The 20342-nt window shown below is 42.0% G+C and overlaps 1 protein-coding gene across 1 annotated transcript; it reads right to left on the reverse strand.

Annotated features, from left to right (window-relative positions):
• Positions 1-2486: 2486 nt before the first annotated feature.
• On the reverse strand, positions 2487-15704 carry LOC138950023 (serine/threonine-protein phosphatase 6 regulatory ankyrin repeat subunit A-like). Its single transcript, XM_070321808.1, has 3 exons — positions 15327-15704; positions 9802-14238; positions 2487-2497 (listed from the first exon to the last, which is right to left on the reverse strand). The coding sequence occupies exons 1-3, from the start codon at positions 15460-15462 to the stop codon at positions 2487-2489; spliced, it is 4584 nt and encodes a 1527-aa protein (XP_070177909.1). The 5' UTR covers positions 15463-15704.
• Positions 15705-20342: the final 4638 nt, after the last annotated feature.

A 20342-nucleotide genomic window follows, 5' to 3' on the forward strand; every position in this document is an offset into this window, starting at 1 on the left:
AGCGCTTTACAAAAGCAATAACAACATCATTACCAGAATGACGCCATTGACGGAATAGAACACAATCATAAACACTTTACAACAAAAACCAAAAACAAAACATAAATGTTACAAAAATCCAGAGGCTCTTACAGGAACGAACTCTCAGTATACACAACAATTATGATGCACACATACACACACACACACACACCCACATGTCCACACACGCACACACACACACACACACACACACACACACACACACACACACACACACACACACAGTAAACATTGTTCATCCGAAAGTGCACATTCACAGGGTCGCGACAACTACATCATCATAGAATGCTTCTCTGAAGAGGTGAGTCTTGAGATTTGCTTTGAAAGAAGGCAGAGATGGACTGAGACGTAGAGACAAAGAGAGTTTGTTCCATATATGATCAGCTGCGACTGAAAGACAGCGGCCACCATGATCGTCCCTCTGATACTTAGGAGCTTTGACAAATATAGCTTCTTTTGTAGCGCTGTCTCCTCTGGCCAGATGGTATCCCTCAGAGCACTGTGGTATGGACAAGCCTGCAGGATGTGCTCTGCTGTGTCTTGCCACACGGACATAAGGGGGAGGGAACTAGCCAATCTTAGGAAATAAAATTGTTGGGTTTGCATGGGCGGTGAAAGAATGAATACCCGTGGTTTTAGGGGGAACATTACATCCACATGTGCTCCTTGTCCACGTATTTCCGACATATTCCTTGCTAGTGATTGGCCAGTGGAACGTTTGTCCCCATTAAAGCAAGGGTATTCACTCATTCAAAAATTATGCAAACCCGCAACAATATTTTGGGAATTCGCCTACTTTAGCTTTTTGGACGTAACTGTGACAGGAAAAACATAAACAGGAATTAACCACTCTATTTGTGATGAAAAAGGCAACAACAAGAGAGAATAATGCCACGGAATTAAAAAAAAAAATGTTTAAGAAAATTAGCACCCTACAGATACTTATTTTGCCCAATCTAAGATGGGTGTAATAATCAAATCATTATATATTTGACATGATCATCTTGTCACTTTGTAACACACATTAATTTGAAGAGTTTTCTTGACTTTCGTATCTGTATTAACTCAAAAATCGAATGCTATACACATTCCACTGACAATTTTAGCCTTTTTTTTTTTAAAGTAAAGCAATGAAAGAAAAGAAACAAGCCAGGAAAAACAGTAAAAGCACAATTGAAGCATATAGAAATATGCTTACATAAAACACTTAAGGCCCACTCCATCACCCAGTGACGCTGATGGGGTCTATGTCGACTCGGACCAAAAGAGTGGGATTCCCTGTAGGTCGAGTTCCTGTAGGTGGATTCCCTGTATACCTAAGACTTCAAAATTGGCAATCTAGTATACAGGGAATCCCACAGGGTGCAGTTTTTCAATAAAACTTGCAAACCATACTCGAATTTCTAAGAAATATCAAAAAAAGATCGAAAAACATCAAATTCTAACGATGTCGCTAAGCATCTCGTGACTCAGTTCCATGATATTAGCGAAACGCTACAGGAACTACACCCAGTGGTATTCCCTGTATACAAGATTGCCAATTTTAAAGTCTTGTATACAGGGAATCCACCTACAGGAACTCCACCTACAGTGAATCCCTTTCTTTTGGTCGACTCATAGACCCCAACAGCCCCATTAACCCTGAATGTCTGATCACAGACCCCCCCCCCCCCCCCCCCCCCCCACCAAGCAATTACAAACACAGAAAACATATTTGTATTTGAACGCCTACCGCCAGGTTACGTCCTGGCTGCTGTCCGGGAGTTGAATAATCACAAACTGTTTTTGAGAATATGAGACTTGATATCCCGGAAAGCTTTGCTACCGTCAAGAGAAAAAACGTCTTATGATTAACGGGTGTATGGTACGGAGTTGTGTCCCTTAAACTGTCTGTGGCATGAAACTAAATCATATTTAGATTAACATAATGACAGCACTATAATGTAGTACACAGCATAAAGATCAACACAATGGCAAACACTACAGCAGCACTGTACAACACAGCATCAAGATCAATCACATAAAGATCAACACAATGACAAGCACTACAGCAGCTCTGTACAACACGGCATCAAGATCAATCACATAAAGATCAACACAATGACAAGCACTACAGAAGTACTGTACTACACAGCATCAACATCAATCGCATTAAGATAAACATAGTGCCAAGCAATATAGAAGCACTGTACTATACAGCATCACTATCAATCGCATTAAGATCAACATAATGACAAGCACTAGAGAAGTACTGTACAACACAGCATCAATATCAATCGCATCAAGATCAATCACATAAAGATCAACACAATGACAAGCACTACAGCAGCACTGTACAACACAGCATCAAGATCAATCACATAAAGATAATGGCACGCACTAAACAAGTACTGTACTACACAGTATCAAGATCAATCACATAAAGATCAACACAATGACAAGCACTACAGCAGCACTGTACAACACAGCATCAAGATCAATCACATAAAGATCAACACAATGACAAGCACTACAGCAGCACTGTACAACACAGCATCAAGATCAATCACATAAAGATAATGGCACGCACTAAACAAGTACTGTACTACACAGTATCAAGATCAATCACATTAAGATCAACACAATGACAAGCACGACAGAAGAACTGTACTATACAGCATAAAGATCAATCACATAAAGATCAACATAATGACAAGCTCGACAGAAGAACTGTACTATACAGCATCAAGATCAATCACATTAAGATCAACACAATGACAAGCACGACAGAAGAACTGTACTATACAGCATAAAGATCAATCACATAAAGATCAACACAATGACAAGCACGACAGAAGAACTGTACTATACAGCATCAAGATCAATCACATTAAGATCAACACAATGACAAGCACGACAGAAGAACTGTACTATACAGCATCAAGATCAATCACATTAAGATCAACACAATGACAAGCACGACAGAAGAACTGTACTATACAGCATCAAGATCAATCACATTAAGATCAACATAATGACAAGCACGACAGAAGAACTGTACTATACAGCATAAAGATCAATCACATAAAGATCAACATAATGACAAGCACTACAGATAGAAGTACTGTACTACACAGCATCAACATCAATCGCATTAAGATAAACATAGTGCCAAGCAATATAGAAGCACTGTACTATACAGCATCACTATCAATCGCATTAAGATCAACATAATGACAAGCACTAGAGAAGTACTGTACAACACAGCATCAATATCAATCGCATCAAGATCAACACAATGACAAGCACGACAGAAGAACTGTACTATAGCATCAAGATCAATCACATTAAGATCAACACAATGACAAGCTCGACAGAAGCACTGTACTACACAGTATCAAGATCAATCACATTAAGATCAACATAATGACAAGCACTACAGAAGTACTGTACAATCGCATCAAGATCAATCACATTAAGATCAACACAATGACAAGCACTATAGAAGCACTGTACTATACAGCATCACTATCAATCGCATTAAGATCAACATAATGACAAGCACTAGAGAAGTACTGTTACTATACAGCATCAAGATCAACCACTTGTATGTCTTTGTAGGATGCTTATGCTCATCTTTCCAGCAAGCCCATAGCAGCAGGATTAAATATAGTGTGTTGCATTTAAACAATAGGATAAGCAATGTGTACAATTGCCAGTATTAGGATCTGAATTTTGAAATTTCATTTATGCAAAATAATTAATTCACAAGATTAATGTGCAGTGTTCGGAATGTTGATAATTTCTAGATGATTTTGCCGAACCTTTTTGGACAGCTCCAAGATTGTTTAGAAAATTGGTCCTACAAAAACTCACGTAAAAAAGAAATGAAACTACTATACATATTTTTTGGCAAATTATGATTTACACAACTGTGATTAATTATCATATAACATACAAAATAATAAAGCAACAGTTTGGCAAAAACACGAAAAAAAACACATTGTTAATGGCACTGAACATATTATAATCGTTGGGCCATGACACATTGAAAAACATATTAAGAAGCTAATCATACAAATGTATTAAAAATACTGTCACTTTTACAACGAACCTATTTCAAAAGGTTGAAGAGACGCCGTTTTGCATTGAATTGACAATCGTAAATATTTAAAATGCATCATCATCATCATAATCATCATCATCATCGTCATCATCATCATCATCATCATCATCATCATCATCATCATAATCATTTATTTGGTTACTCTCCAATAGGTTTTACTGTGTGTAATTTCCCGATGACGATCTTCAACATGGCAACATATCAACGTATTTAAGAAACAAGTGCCAAAAATAAGATATTGTGGTTTTTGTAACAGTTCGGTGACCACAAAGAACAAATAATACGCACATTTGTATCTAATAATTATGTGTCTAATTCGCCAATTATTATTGCGACACATTTCGCATCCAAATCAAATCCATAATTTCCGTGTCATTTCATTCAAACGTTAAATGCCAGTTAAGGCCGTTTATTTGAGTATATAAATATATATATAGATATCTCCTTTCGGATTTGACAGGGATCACGTGACCGCCGCTTAAATTTTGTGTTGTTGTACGTATTTGTTTTGTTTCTGGAGATACCGATTTGAAGTTGAGTCGAGAGCTACAGAGTTCATTTTGGGAGTTGAATACATAACACAGACGAGGAAGGTCTTAGAATTAGTGTTTGAGCGTTCTATTTTTCAAATCTAAATGCTGTGTTTGGTACTATTTTCAGACCGTGATATTCTCCAATGGACAGGACGTGTTTGTTTAGGTTCTGCGAGGCTTATGGCAGGGAATGTGCATGTGTTTGTGAAACTATAGGTTTGACTTCCTCAATCCTACGGTTTTAATCTGCCTTGATGAGTGGGTATCCATGAGGACTGCATAAGATATGGTGACGAACGGAAGTATCCTTGGCGGATGATGACTTTATTCAGTTATTCTGCAGAAAAACAGAAATGCTGGAGAAAACCCGTTCTTTTCTGCAGCATTTCTGCATAATGTCATCTTTCGCGAGAGCAACGTTTTTTTCTGCAGTAAAACAGTTTTACTGCAGTAAAATTGAAATTAAGAATGCTGCAGTAAAACGGAGATGTTGTTTTACTGCAGAAAAACTGTTTACACTTTTTCTTCAGCATTTTGGCATTATTCAGTTATTCTGCAGAAAAGCAGAAATGCTGGAGAAAAACTCTCTTTTCTGCAGCATTTCTGAATAATGTCATCTTTCGCCGAAGCAACGGGTTTTTCTGGAGCAAAACATTTTACTGCAGTAAAATTGAAATCAAGAATGCTGCAGTAAAACGGTGCTGTTGTTTTACTGCAGAAAACATGTTTACACTTTTTCTGCAGCATTTTGTACTGGCTCTTGGCGGATTATGACATTATTCAGTTATTCTGCAGAAAAAACCGAAATGCTTAAGAAAAACTGTCTTTTCTGCAGCATTTCTGCATAATGTAATCTTTCGCGAGAGCAACATTTGTTGTCTGCAGTAAAACAGTTGTACTGCAGTAAAATTGAAATCAAGAATGCTGCAGTAAAACGGTGATGTTGTTTTACTGCAGAATAGTCTGTCACAGTTTTTCTGGAGAAAAACGAACGACCTTGTAAAGTAGCGTTTGTATTCGTCGCCCCCTGGGATAGTATAATAGTTTGTTCCGCAGTGTACCAATCAGAAGGCGTGTAGCACAACTATTAGTAATTCTGGATGAGTTCATCTCTCGACAGAGGGGGGCTCGCGTGCTCCAACATTATAATGAGCCAGTACAAACTTCTGCAGAAAAAAGTGTAAACAGGTTTTCTGCAGTAAAACAACCGCACCGTTTTACTGCAGCATTCTTGATTTCAATTTTACTGCAGTAAAATGTTTTGCTCCAGAAAAACCCGTTGCTTCGGCAAAAGATGACATTATGCAGAAATGCTGCAGAAAAAAACAGTTTTTCTCCAGCATTTCTGTTTTTCTGCAGAATAACTGAATAATGCCAAAATGCTGAAGAAAAAGTGTAAACAGTTTTTCTGCAGTAAAACAACATCACCGTTTTACTGCAGCATTCTTGATTTCAATTTTACTGCAGTAAAACTGTTTTACTGCAGGAAAAAAAACGTTGCTCTCGCGAAAGATGACATTATGCAGAAATGCTGCAGAAAAGACAGTTTTTCTCCAGCATTTCTGTTTTTCTGCAGAATAACTGAATAATGTCATAATCCGCCAAGAGCCAGTACAAAATGCTGCAGAAAAAATAAAAACAGGTTTTCTGCAGTAAAACAACAGCACCGTTTTACTGCAGCATTCTTGATTTCAATTTTACTGCAGTAAAATGCTTTGCTGCAGAAAAAAACGCTGCTTCGGCGAAAGATGACATTATCCAGAAATGCTGCAGAAAAGAGAGTTTTTCTCCAGCATTTCTGTTTTTCTGCAGAATAACTGAATAAAGTCATAATCCGCTAAAGTAAGTCCGGACTCCTGACACAGCTAGGGGTATGCCCGGTATAAGCAAAATTCAGTAGGTTTTTGTTTTTTTGCAATTTCGGAGCAGTTTTGAGCAAACCATTGCAGGTTTCTAAATGACCGAACAGCGAATGTCCCATGAACTTTGTAAAGTGCAATCCGTCAGAAAACGTTCCAAAATGGCGCGTTTCTTTCTTTTCTTTATTTGGTGTTTAACGTCGTTTTCAACCACGAAGGTTATATCGCGACGAGGGAAAGGGGGGAGATGGGATCGGGGAAAGGGGGGAGATGGGATAGAGCCACTTGTTAAGTGTTTCTTGTTCACAAAAGCACAAATCAAAAAATTGCTCCAGGGGCTTGCAACGTAGTACAATATATGACCTCACTGGGAGAATGCAAGTTTCCAGTACAAAGGACTAAACATTTCTTACATACTGCTTGACTAAAATCTTTACAAACATTGACTATATTCTATACAAGAAACACTTAACAAGGGTAAAAGGGGAAACAGAATCCGTTAGTCGCCTTTTACGACATGCGGGGGGCAGAGAAATAAGGATGTGGAAAAGAAGACTTTTGGTAAGTGAAATAAAGGTGATGGATCCAGTCAGGTAGAAATAAGACAACAAGAAAAGAATTGGAAAACTGCAGGGAATAGTAGGGAGAGTTTTCTTGGAAGGAAATATAGGTGAAAGGACTGTTAAGGCAGAAATAAGACAAAAGAAGAGAAGTCAAGGGGTGGGGTAGCTCTGTGGAAACACTCCCGCCGCGTGAAGGCGACCCCATGGGAGCACTGGCGCGTTTGGTGTACTAACTTTATAATAATAATAATAATAAATGAGCATTTATTAAGCGCAACATCATAACTTTACAATCATGCTCTTTGCGCTTGACACATTCAAAATTAAAACACAGTTATACAAGCATTTACATCTACATTCATAGTCAGCAACGCTTAATTAAAAGCATACACCATCAAACATACATTACAAAAGATTCTTCCACTAACTAAGTAATAAAAACATGAATAAAATAGGTAGTGAAAACAAGGAAATACCAGCTGAATACCCTTAATCAAACAGAACATGTTATCAACAATACTGAAAACAGCCCTAGATGTTTATACACATTATCACATTATCACTAAAACAACAAATACACTATAAACATGTAGCCTACTGATGGACTGAGAACAACAAAATCAGGGGTTGTATTTCTTGAAGAGGTGTGTTTTAAGTGCTCGTTTGAATGCTTGGGGTGACAGAGAGTGGCGGATGTGAAAGGGGAGAGAATTCCATTGTGTGGGTGCGCAGAAAGTAAAAGTGCGTTATGTTGTCCGTATGTTTTGGTTTTGGTGTGTGGAATGGTAAGGATGCGACAGTCAGAAGAGGCACGGAGTTGTCTTGCTGGAGAATAGACAGTGAGGAGTTCAGAGAAGTAATTAGCAGGAGACGAGTCAGAAAAGAAGTTAAAACAGAGGGTGGACAGTTTGTAGTCAATGCGGGCTTGAATAGGTAACCAGTGCAGTGTGTGAAGAAGTGGTGTTGCGTGATCTCGTTTTCGTGCTTTGAGAATGAGGCGTGCTGCCGAGTTTTGGACTTTTTGTAGTTTATGCAGGAGGTACAGAGGACAGCCAGAGAGAAGAGAGTTGCAGTAGTCACTGAGTTTAGAAAGAACAAAGGCACATACAAGAGTGTTAGTTGTTTGAGAGGAGAGTGTGTGGCGAATGGTCCTGATCTTACGAAGCTCAAAATAAGCTGCTCTACAGACTAAAGATATATGTTTGTTAAGGGTCATGTCAGATGAAAGGGTGAATCCAAGGTTTCTAGCTGATGGTGAGAAAAGAATGTCGGTGTTGCCTATTTGAACAGAAACAGGTTGGGGAGAGGGAAATGTAGTGTTCTTCTTTTTGCACAGTAAGACTTCAGTCTTATCATCATTCAGCTTAAGTTTGTTATCGACCATCCAAGATTTAACATCAGTGATGCATGTCTTAATGGTCTGTATGGCGGAATGTGTCTCTGCAGGGGGACTGGGTTTATACAGCTGGGTGTCATCAGCAAAAGACTGATTTAAAACAGAATGGTTTTGAATCAGTGTGGATAGGGGCTCAGTGTACATGATGAAAAGGATGGGACCGAGTACTGAACCTTGAGGAACGCCGAAAGAAAGTGGGGCTGGAGCAGACATCTGTCCATCGACAAGCACAGCCTTAGTCCTGCCAATACCATGCTAGCGGTGGACCGTATATGCCGTACAGAGTCTGAAGTCTATGGAGAAGCGTGACATGGTCAATCGTGTCGAACGCTGCAGAAAGGTCAAGTAGGGTAAGCACTGACACATCACCACCATCCAGAGCAGACTGTAATGTGTCAAAGGACACAAGCGAGAACCAGATAATGTAGTCATCACCAACAACAAAACAACGTTAATGGCTGAGCAGACAACAAAACAACGTTAACGGCTGAGCAGACAACAAAACAACGTTAACGGCTGAGCAGACAACAAAACAACGTTAACGGCTGAGCAGACAACAAAACAACGTTAACGGCTGAGCAGACAACAAAACAACGTTAACGGCTGAGCAGACAACAAAACAACGTTAACGGCTGAGCAGACAACCAAACAACGTTAACGGCTGAGCGACAACAAAACAACGTTAACACCTGAGCAGACCACAAAACAACGTTAACACCTGAGCAGACCCACGGCAGTTTGATTTACACGAAGAGGAAGATGTTGTTTTTTCTCACAAGTAACATCTACATGATCCAGGTAAAGTCGCCTTAAATAGCATTTGCGACATGGAAAACTACTGAAGCATCAACATCTCACGGAAATCTTGCGTTCCATGATTCTTCCTGGAATGTGTTCCCTTAACAGACTGCTGACACTGTGATGACATTAAAATCTCTGCAGAAATAAAAACGGATAAAGGAAGTGTTACGTCCTTGTGATGTAAAAGGTTAAACATAGGAAGGTCACAAACAGTATTTCTCCATCTCTTCAAGTCTGCCCGTGGCGCGCACTCCTTGATAACAATTGACGTTTTATAAAATCAAGCATTTGTTTGATCCGTGTCCTTCCACTCTCTGTAATTCAAAAATGTGTGTAATATTACTGAATTTTTTTTGTCTTGCAAGTTCCAATGCTGTGTTGTCCGCCATGTCTTTAGCACTAGTGTTGACTCCCCACGACAACAGCAGTCTGACTACAGACTCGTGGTTTTCACTGCAAGCTAAGTGCAGCGGTGTCATGCCATGTAAGGATGCGATATCACAGTCAGCTCCTTTGTCCAGCAACATCTTGACAGTGTCCACCTGTCCCAGACTGCATGCAATGAACAGAGCAGTTAGTCCAACTGTGTCTGTCTTGTCAATGTCAACACCTTTATTGATCAACATCAGCGCTATGTCAGTGTGTCCATTGTAACAGGCAGCGTGGAGAGGTGTTCTGACATTCCCCTTTGCAATGTGAGGGTCAGCTCCTTTCTCCAGCAACATCTTGACAGTGTCCACCTTTCCCTGACTGCATGCATCGTATAAAGCAGTTTCTCCTGCTGTGTCTGTTCTGTTTATATCTACACCTCTGCTGATCAACTTAAGCGCTATGTCAGTGTGTCCATTGTAACAAGCAGCGTGGAGAGGTGTTCTGCCATCTTCCTTTGCAATGTGAGGGTCAGCTCCTTTCTCCAGCAACATCTTGACAGTGTCCACCTTGCCCTGCCTGCAGGCCTGATACAGCGCAGTTAGTCCATCTATGTCTGTTGCATTAATAACAGCACCACATTTTATCAATGTGGATACTGTGTCAGTATTCCCGTTGCAACATGCATTGTGTAATGGCATGAAACCGTTTTGATCTGCAATCTCTGTGTCGGCTCCGTTCTCCAGTAACATCTTAACAGTTGTCAGATGTCCCTGCCAGCATGCTTCAGATAACGCTGTTGTCCCTACTGCATCTGTTTGGTCTATGTCCACGCCTTTATCGATCAACATCAGCGCTATGTCAGTGTGTCTATGGTAACAAGCAATGTGTAGAGGTGTTTTGCCATCCTTCTGTGCAATGTTTGGGTCAGCTCCTTTGTCCAGCAACATCTTGACAGTGTCCACCTGTCCCAGACTGCAAGCTTTGTATAACGCTGTTTGCCCGGTTGAGTCTGTTTTGTCAACGTCAATACCTTTATTTATCAGCATCAGTGCTATGTTAGTGTATTCATTGTAACAAGCAACTTGTAGAAGTGTTCTGCCATCCTCTGTTTCAATCTGTGGGTCAGCGCCTTTTTCCAACAACATCTTGACAACGTCTACCTTCCCCGGCCAGCATGCTTTAAACAGAACGGTGTTTCCACGTGTGTCTTTTTTTTCAATGTTGACATCTCTGTTGATCAACATGCGCGCTATGTCAGTGTAGCCATTGTAACACGCAGTATGGAGAGGTGTTGTACCATTCCGTATTGCAATCTTTGGGTCAGCTCCTTTCTCTAGCAACATCTCCACAGTGTCAATCTTTCCCTGCCAGCATGCAATGAACAGGGCAGTTTGTCCATGTAAGTTTGTTGCATTAATAACAGCACCACATTTTATCAATGTGGATGCTGTGTCAGTATTCCCGTTGGAACATGCATTGTGTAATGGCATGAAACCGTTTTGATCTGCAATCTCTGTGTCGGCTCCGTTCTCCAGTAACATCTTAACAGTTGTCAGATGTCCCTGCCAGCATGCTTTAGATAACGCTGTTATCCCCACTGCATCTGTTTTGTCTATGTCCACGCCTTTATTGATCAACATGCGCGCTATGTCAGTGTAGCCATTGTAACACGCAGTATGGAGAGGTGTTGTACCATTCTTGCTTGCTATTTGTGAATCAGCTCCTTTCTCTAACAACATCTTGACAATGTCGTTCTTTCCCTGACTGCATGCTATGAACAGAGCAGTGTGTCCTTTTATGTCTGTTACATTTATATCAGCATCACGTTTCATCAACAGCAGTGCTATGTCAGTGTGTCCTTGCCAACACAACGCTTGCAAGGGTGTGGTACCAAGCTTGTTTGCAATATGTGGGTCGGCCCCTTTCTCCAACAACTTCTCGATAGAGTCCATCTCTCCGGACCAGCATGCTTGGAACAGAGCGGTTGTTCCATGGGTGTCTGTTTTGTGTATGTCCAGACCTCTGTTGATCAACATCAACGCTACGTCGGTGTGTCCTTCAAGACAGGCGCTGTGTAGCGGACCATTACCCAGATTTCCTGTGGTGTGAATATCAGCACCACGGTCCAGTAACAAGAGCGCGAGTTCCCTGTGACCGTGATAGCACGCTAGTTTGAGAGGAGTGTCACCATCGGCATCCCTTGCTTCAAGCTGGGCGCCACGCTCAAGCAACATCCCGGCTGACACACAGTCACCACTGCAACATGTACTGTGTAATGGCGTGGAAAGTTTATCTGTTTCTGGTGTTACACTGCAACCAGCACTGATCAGCAGCTGCACCACCTTGTCATGGCCCTCCCTGCTTGCACAGTGCAGTGGGCGGAGTTTGTCGTCATCCTCTGCTTCAACATCAGCACCAGCATCAAGAAGGACAGACACCACCTTGTCATGGCCATCCCTACATGCACAGTGCAGTGGGCGGAGTTTGTATTTATCCTCTGCTTTAATGTCAGCACCAGAATCAAGAAGGACAGACACCACCTTGTCATGGCCCGTCGAACATGCCAAGTGCAGTGGGCGGCCTTTTTCTTCATCCTCTGACTCAATATCAGCACCAGCACCAAGAAGTACAGACACCACCTTGTCATGGCCCATGCAACATGCAAAGTGCAGTGGGCGGTGTTTGTCTTCATCCTCTGCCTCAACATCAGCACCAGCAACAAGAAGTACAGACACCACCTTGTCATGGCCCATCTTACATGCACAGTGCAGTGGGCGGTGTTTGTCTGCATTCTCTGCCTCAACATCAGCACCAGCAACAAGAAGTACAGACACCACCTTGTCATGGCCCATCTTACATGCATAGTGCAGTGGGCGGAGTTTGTTTTCATTATCTGCCTCAACATCAGCACCAGCACCAAGAAGTAAAGACACCACCTTGTCATGGCCCATCCTACATGCCCAGTGCAGTGGACGGAGTTTGTATTCACCCTCTGCCTCGACATCAGCACCAGCATCAAGAAGTACAGACACCACCTTGTCGTGACCTTTGATGCATGACAATGCTAGGACAGTATGATGTTCTGGCACATCCTCCTCGTCATCTTTAAACATTAGTGACACTATCGGCTCAGCAAGTTTTGTTTTTGCACACTTTAAAAGCAAGCACCATGAAGCAAACTTTGCCTTTTTATCTGTACCTGCCCCTTTCTCAATCAGAAACCGAACCAAGTCCGCGTGCCCCTCTTCACAAGCTGTATGCAGTACCGTCTTCTCAAGCTGGTCTTTTGCTTCTAAGCTAGCTGCCTGATCAATTAAGACTTCTGCAATATCGATACAGCCATGAAAACAGGCCGCGTGCAGAGGTGTCTTGCCATCTTGGTCAGAGGCATGAGGATCAGCGCCACTTTGAAGTAGCGTTTTGACAGTGCTAAGCTGCCTTGATGTGCACGCGACATGCAGTGGAGTGTCACCAGTAAGCGTTGGAATATTGACTGCAGTGTCACCTGTAATCAGAAGCCGAAGCATGTCAGTATACCCCTTGCTTGCAGCGAAGTGGACTGCAGTCCAGCCATCCCTCTCTGCAATGTCGACATCAGCTCCTTTCTCCAACAACAAACGCACAACACCCGTGCACCCCATAGAACTGGCATAATGTAGGGCTGTGTGCATCTGAGAATCTACTGCGTTAACATCAGCTCCCCAGGCCAGTAGGATCCGAGCAACATGCTCGTTGCCACACATGCTGGCCTGTTGCAGGGGAAGATTCCCGTACAAGTCCTCAGACCTGGCGCTGGCTCCACGGTTAAGCAAGTCACGGAGATGGTCGACATCACCAGCCTGAACCACGATCATTAATTCGTCAACAAGGTCGCGATCGGCACTCTGTTCAGAATGGGATGCTGACATGACAGAAATTCCATCGTTGAATATGTCTTTTAGTGACACATTTTCGTCAACGCTTTTAATAAAGTCTCGGCAGCGTTTGGGGAACATGTGTTTGCTGGTGTCAACCACAAGAATGTCCTGTAACATCGTTTCGGTCAGAGTCTTTCCCGCTTTGTGGGCGTGTTTTCTCAGCAATTGATTTTTTTCGATTTCTGTTAATGCATCTGATTTTTCTATTACCAAGACAGGCACATCTGAAAATATTTCTTCAAAGTTACATTTTGACTTAAGTTCAGTGACAACATTGCCACGAATGGTAATGACAGCAATGCAATTTTTCAGCTTGCAGAATTCTCTCAGCAATGAAATAGCACGTGACCATTTCTTATACCGTTCATACAGAAACTCTTCATCCCCAAAGATATCTTCCAACAGGATGACCTGCTTCCGGTCCCCTCCCACGTGATGTCTGAACTCCTCGTAGCGGTGAAGAACGAGGGGCGTCCTGTCCTGCTGCTGGTAGTGACGCAGTAAGGCGGTGGCGATGGAAGTCTTGCCGCTGCCGCTAGATCCCGTGATGAAGAGCAGTCCACTGTCTTCCAGTAACTGCAAGGCGCGCCTGTAGGCTGGGGTAGATGTGAACACGTTCGCTTCACGGTTGATTTCCACGTTACTTTGGTCTGAACAACAAAACATTCTTTTCTGAACAAGAAAGGAGCTTGCTTGACGAGAAAATGTGGAAGATTTATTTATTTTAGAAAATTAACAAACATCATTTTAAAAGCTTTTAACAAGTTTTCGTTTTGCCACAGACTCCATTTACTTTTAATTTTGTGAGTCACTGATGATGCTCTCCAATACTTATTACGAAAGTTGAGAATTGATAGGGAAAACAACAACACTTCATTAACAGAAAACCTACTGTGTGAACAGTTCATGAGTTGATGGGTTATTGTGTTTCCTTTGAATGATTTAATCCGCTTTCTGTGTTCATTTGTGAGACATGCAGTTTGTTTAAGTTTTTGTTTACTTGTTTCTTTATTTGTTCTGAAAACACACATTAGTGACTTGGTTGTATATCTTCAATGTTACTCCACCCCCTCCCTCTTGCCCCCCCCCCCTTCCTTTGCTCACACCCCCTCCTTTCCTTTCACCTTTTATTTGCTCCCATGGGGTCGCCTTCATGCGGCGGGAGTGTTTCCACTAAGCTACCCCACCCCTTTACTTCTCTTCTTTTGTCTTATTTCTGCCTTACCAGTCCTTTCGCCTATATTTCCTTCCAAGAAAACTCTCCCTACTATTCCCTGCAGATTTCCGATTCCTTTCTTGTTGTCTTATTTCTACCTGACTGGATCCATCACCTTTATTTCACTTACCAAAAGTCTTCTTTTCCACATCCTTATTTCTCTGCCCCCCGCATGTCGTAAGAGGCGACTAACGGATTATGTTTCTCCTTTTACCCTTGTTAAGTGTTTCTTGTATAGAATACAGTCAATGTTTGTAAAGATTTTAGTCAAGCAGTATGTAAGAAATGTTAAGTCCTTTGTACTGGAAACTTGCATTCTCCCAGTAAGGTCATATATTGTACTACGTTGCAAGCCCCTGGAGCAACTTTTTGATTAGTGCTTTTGTGAACAAGAAACAATTAACAAGTGGCTCTATCCCATCTCCCCCCTTTCCCCTATCCCATCTCCCCCCTTTCCCCGTCGCGATATAACCTTGAATGGTTGAAAACGACGTTAAACACCAAATAAAGAAAATAAAGAACCTTTTATTTGAGTGTATCCACTCATGTCTTCCAGTCGGTGGGTAGGGGCAGCGTCCACATTATCTCCATGAATCCTGGCTTCCATGGTCTGGTTGATGCGAGACATATCCTGCGTCAGGTTGTCAGACGCTTCCATTTGTCCTGCTGGCACTACACACAAAGAGTGCAGATGAAACCAGGAAACTCGCTTCGAGAAATGTTTAACCTTATATACGTTTAGTTTTATTAGCTATTGCCTATTGTAATTTTGTTGTCGATTTTAAATTGATCCTTTCTGCTTATGTCCGGTTGATATTGCGGGTACCTTTATTTGAGCGGCGGTCACGTGATCCCTTTTAGAGAAACGGGAGCACACTGCAGACATCTTGCAAGGCTCTCTAAAGATGATCCATTTAGTGCGGACCCCGTGGACCCCTTATACCTAAATGGGAACCCCGAGGACCCCTCATCTAAATGGGTATCCCTAATGAAATTTTACCTGCTTCCAAAGACCAGAAGGGTTGTAATTTTTTCAGCAAGCAAATTTCTCGTGAAATATGATCCTTGATTAATTTGACGTTGGACGTTCTCTAAACCTTTCAAAGGAACATAATGGTTACGTTGCTTAGATTAACGTAAACATCCGGCAAAACTGTTTTTTTGAAAACACTGTCAACGGTTCGCATGATCACAAAATTGACGAAAACAAAGTGCGTCCGGGGACCCTTTGAGTGTCAGGTTGAACGTGTGGCAGGAACTCTTCCATAAATGTGACCCTCCACCACGAAATGAGTCGCATGTTACCTCGCGCGGTTCTGCGCTGGGCTTGATATAAGTCCGGAGAGTGTATGGTAACAGTGTGAGGGTCACCTTAGTCACAGGCTTATAACTCAAACAGTTTTCGCTCTTTTCTAAAACGATTTTAACCACTGGATAGAGCATAAAAACCTCTTTAGGATAATGTAAAAATCTGAAAATCATGCAAAGGTGACATGTGACTCATTCCGTGGTGGAGGGTCACAAATGTCTAGCACGTTTTCAAGATTCTAGTGCATACATGACGTTCAGATGTGGGAGCCTGTCTTAATCACCCTGATCGAATCACGTGCGTCCCTAGAACTGATCCTATCTTCTTCTTCTTCTTCTTGTTCATGGGCTTAGACTCCCACGTTCACTCATGTTTTTAGCACGAGTGGATTTTTACGTGTATGACCGTTTTTACCCCGCCATTCAGGCAGCCATACGCCGATTTCGGGGGAACTGATCCTATCGACGGCAAGCACTTGATGAGTTTTATTTACAAATGGTTTATATATTACCCGTTATAACAAAACAAACACTAGACAGATACGTGTGAGTGCAGATCTTTGTGATGAGACCATTAATTATTGTGCAACCAGTTATATAACTGGAAAGGCCATTTATTTCCCGAACATTTTCAACAGACAGTTTGTTGTTTCGTTCGGCAGTGTCAATACCGTGGAACCTGCTACACAGACACCCCCAACATTAAATTCACAAAAGCAATGTTCCCGCGTTAGAATCGACATAAAACCACAAAAGCTAAAACGCAGCCAAGATTGCATGTCATTGGAAAGAACAATCACAAGTGTATCAACAATAGTCAGTTTTGTTCCCGTATCTTGTCTAACAATGACGTTGAGGCATGCTGAGTGAACGGTGTGGTTGTCAGTCCTCTCAGAAGTCATCATTAATGTCGTTTGTTTGAAGCTGTTTTAGCGGGTAATGAGACTGCCAACAAAAAAACAGAGAGTTAACTTCATTTCAAGTGTACACAGAATGGATCGATTTTACCCCACAGTGTATTTCATGCACAGTAAGAATCACTAAATTTGTTTCAAATTGAATAGTCTGTCGACCTGTCACAGAAGCCAACCTGACCAGGTATGCATGTCCACAGAGACGAACAGCGAACTGCGTGTATGTTTGTTGTTGTAAATATTAATAATATTACATTCCCTATTGTATGACTTACCTAGCAATATCGACTGATCGCTGACATTAAGTTGTGTGAGACTATCCAATCACAACCCCCGAATTCCCCCACGTGTCTACTGGAACAGCAATATAGGCTTATCACCACACAGCGGTCTTACAGACATTCCACGTGTTGGTTTTTTGACAACATTGTCACGTGAATTTATTTATTTTCGATGGGTCAGCAACTCTTCGGTAACCAATACAAACTGTTATTTCCCAATATGTTTTGTTCTGCTTACCTCCCGACGTCAGCGTTGTTGGGGAAAGCGCTGTCATACCTCTTTCTGGGTCAGAACCTGGACCTACAAGATCACGTGATGTGGTGTCACTTCCTCCTTCAGCGCCCTCTACTGGAAAGTCCTGGACAGCACTTGGATCTGCCATGTCTGTCTTGCCAACACATTTCGGCACGGTGATGTCATCTTCGTCAGGGTCACTGTGAGACTCCGCTTCCATTGCTTACAACCTGCAAGAGAGCAGATATAATTACAAGTCGCGTGAGGCGAAATTACAACATTTAGTCAAGCTGTCGAGCTCACAGAATGAAACAGAACGCACTGCATTTTTTCACCAAGACCGTTTAGCATTGTCAGTCTCCCGCTCGTGAAAAAGGCAGTGCAATTGACAAGCCAGTTTGGCGCGGTAGTGGTTGCGCTGAGCAGAATAGCATGCTTTTCTGTATCTCTATTCTTTTTAACTTTCTGCGCTTGTTTTTAATCCATATCTTGATGTTTTTTTTAATCAGGAACCGACAAGGAATATATAGGATTAAATTGTTTCTAAGTCGAAGAGTAGAGATGACTGCGAGAAATGTCAAACTGTTCAAATTTTAAATGGCTAAATCGATCCGATTTGACAACGTCAGACATCTAAGAGAGAGAGAGAGAGAGAGAGAGAGAGAGAGAGAGAGAGAGAGAGAGAGAGAGAGAGAGAGAGAGAGAGAGAGAGAGAGAGAGAGAGAGAGAGAGAGAGAGAGAGAGAGAGAGAGAGAGAGAGCATGGGAGGGTTTAATCTAATGATAATACGTTTACAAAATGTTAGAATCTCAATCAAAGAAGCAATAAAGAAACAAACAGACTAAACAAACAAACACAAATATAAATACAAACGAACATAAGAGAGAGAGAGAGAGAGAGAGAGAGAGAGAGAGAGAGAGAGAGAGAGAGAGAGAGAGAGAGAGAGAGAGAGAATGACAGAGACAGAGAGGGAGGGAATGACAGAGAGAGAGGGGGAGAATGACAGAGAGAGAGAGAGAATGACAGAGAGAGAGAGAGAGAGAGAATGACAGAGAGAGAGAGAGAATGACAGAGAGAGAGAGAGAGAGAGAGATAGAGAGAGAGAGAGAGAATGACAGAGACAGTCAGTCAGACAGACATACAGAGAGAACTCGAACTCGAAATCTTTATTACCGAGGGATGATAGCATTTGGTCCATATGGTCCTTTCTTACAGCTAGTCCCTACTATAATACACACATGAAACGAACAGACTAAACAAACAAACACAAATATAAATACAAACGAACATAAGAGAGAGAGAGAGAGAGAGAGAGAGAGAGAGAGAGAGAGAGAGAGAGAGAGAGAGAAAGAGAGAGAATGACAGAGAGAGAGCTCGAGAGAATGACAGAGAGAGAGAGAGAATGACAGAGAGAGAGAGAATGACAGAGAGAGAGAGAATGACAGAGAGAGAGAGAGAATGACAGAGACAGATTTAGCCATTTAAAGAGAGAAATAGAGAGAGAAAAAGAAAGAGAGAGAGAGAGAGAGAGAGAGAGAGAGAGAGAGAGAGAGAGAGAGAGAGAGTATGTACTAGAGTTGTTGGTCGTACAGTCTCACCGATATATAGGACATTGAACGCGTTATAAGAAACTCATTGGTGTCAATTTAGCATAAGAAAAACCTAACCCATAATGATAAACAGTGTTTTGTCATTTGTTTCATAGTTTTTCGACACAATTTTGTTATGGGTAAAAATGTGTTTGAAGAAGAGATAATTAATTTCTGAGATCGCTCACAGCAGCCAGCGGTAATGGGTCTCCCGATCGGTTTCAGGTATTACAGTTTCATGCCCGTGAATAATGGGTTTCTAACTAAGATGTATGTGTTAACCTTCCATTGAAAACGTCTTTGAAAGCGGCTGAAACATATCCAAACAAATATCATCTTACTAGAGTACACGTGCACCCATTCTTGCTGACTTAAAGTGTCACTAGCTGTTGCATGATTCTAAATTGCTTACTGCAAATTAAGCTTGTGCGACTCAACTTAATTGTTTCGTATGCTTCATTTTCATTTTCATTAATTCATTGTCCGATCGTTGGAAAAGTCGGGTCGCTTCCTCCCAGTGCAAAGCTAGCAACAACGGAGTCGCGCTACCCAGCTGTCTGCGTGTTTAGGTGTATTCAGCCACCTGCACTTATGGCAGAATGACCAAGGTCTTTTACGTGCCATTGTGGTGACACGGGGGTGGGACATGGCTTCCGTTTCTGGGTCTGCACATAAGTTGACCCGTGTCCGTCCGGCCCGAATTCGAACCAGCGACCTTCCGATCACAAGTCCAGTGCTCTACCAGCTGAGCTACCGGGCTTAATGAATTCATTTAATTATCTGCTCCTCCTTGTCCATTACTGGGATGCCTTTTATTTTGATTTTCAACTAATTGACCCGTACTCGAACCCACTGTGACCTAAATCATGTAATGCACTTGTTCAATCCTAACGTTGAGGCCAAAACGCCTTCCTCTCTCCCCCCCCCCTCCTCCACCACAGACAGCCCTTCCCCCACCCCCACCCCACCCCTCAAAGTGCTGGTTTAAATATTGTCCGCATGAAGACATTGTAAGAAAGTCTTGACAGGCGAGATGCGGGACAATTTTGAGAGAGAATCGAACATGAGATAATGGTATGAAAGTCAGCTCTTACCTGACAAGAAGACGAGTAGCTGCTGTGTTGCTTGAAATTCAGCCAGCAGTCGAACCTTAACACGGTGTAGAAGTGTTTATGTTCATTTCTGGCTTTAAGTACAACATGGCGCGGTTT

This window comes from Littorina saxatilis, linkage group LG16 (genome assembly GCF_037325665.1).
Source record: "Littorina saxatilis isolate snail1 linkage group LG16, US_GU_Lsax_2.0, whole genome shotgun sequence".
In the NCBI taxonomy this organism is placed as follows: Eukaryota; Metazoa; Mollusca; class Gastropoda; order Littorinimorpha; family Littorinidae; genus Littorina; species Littorina saxatilis.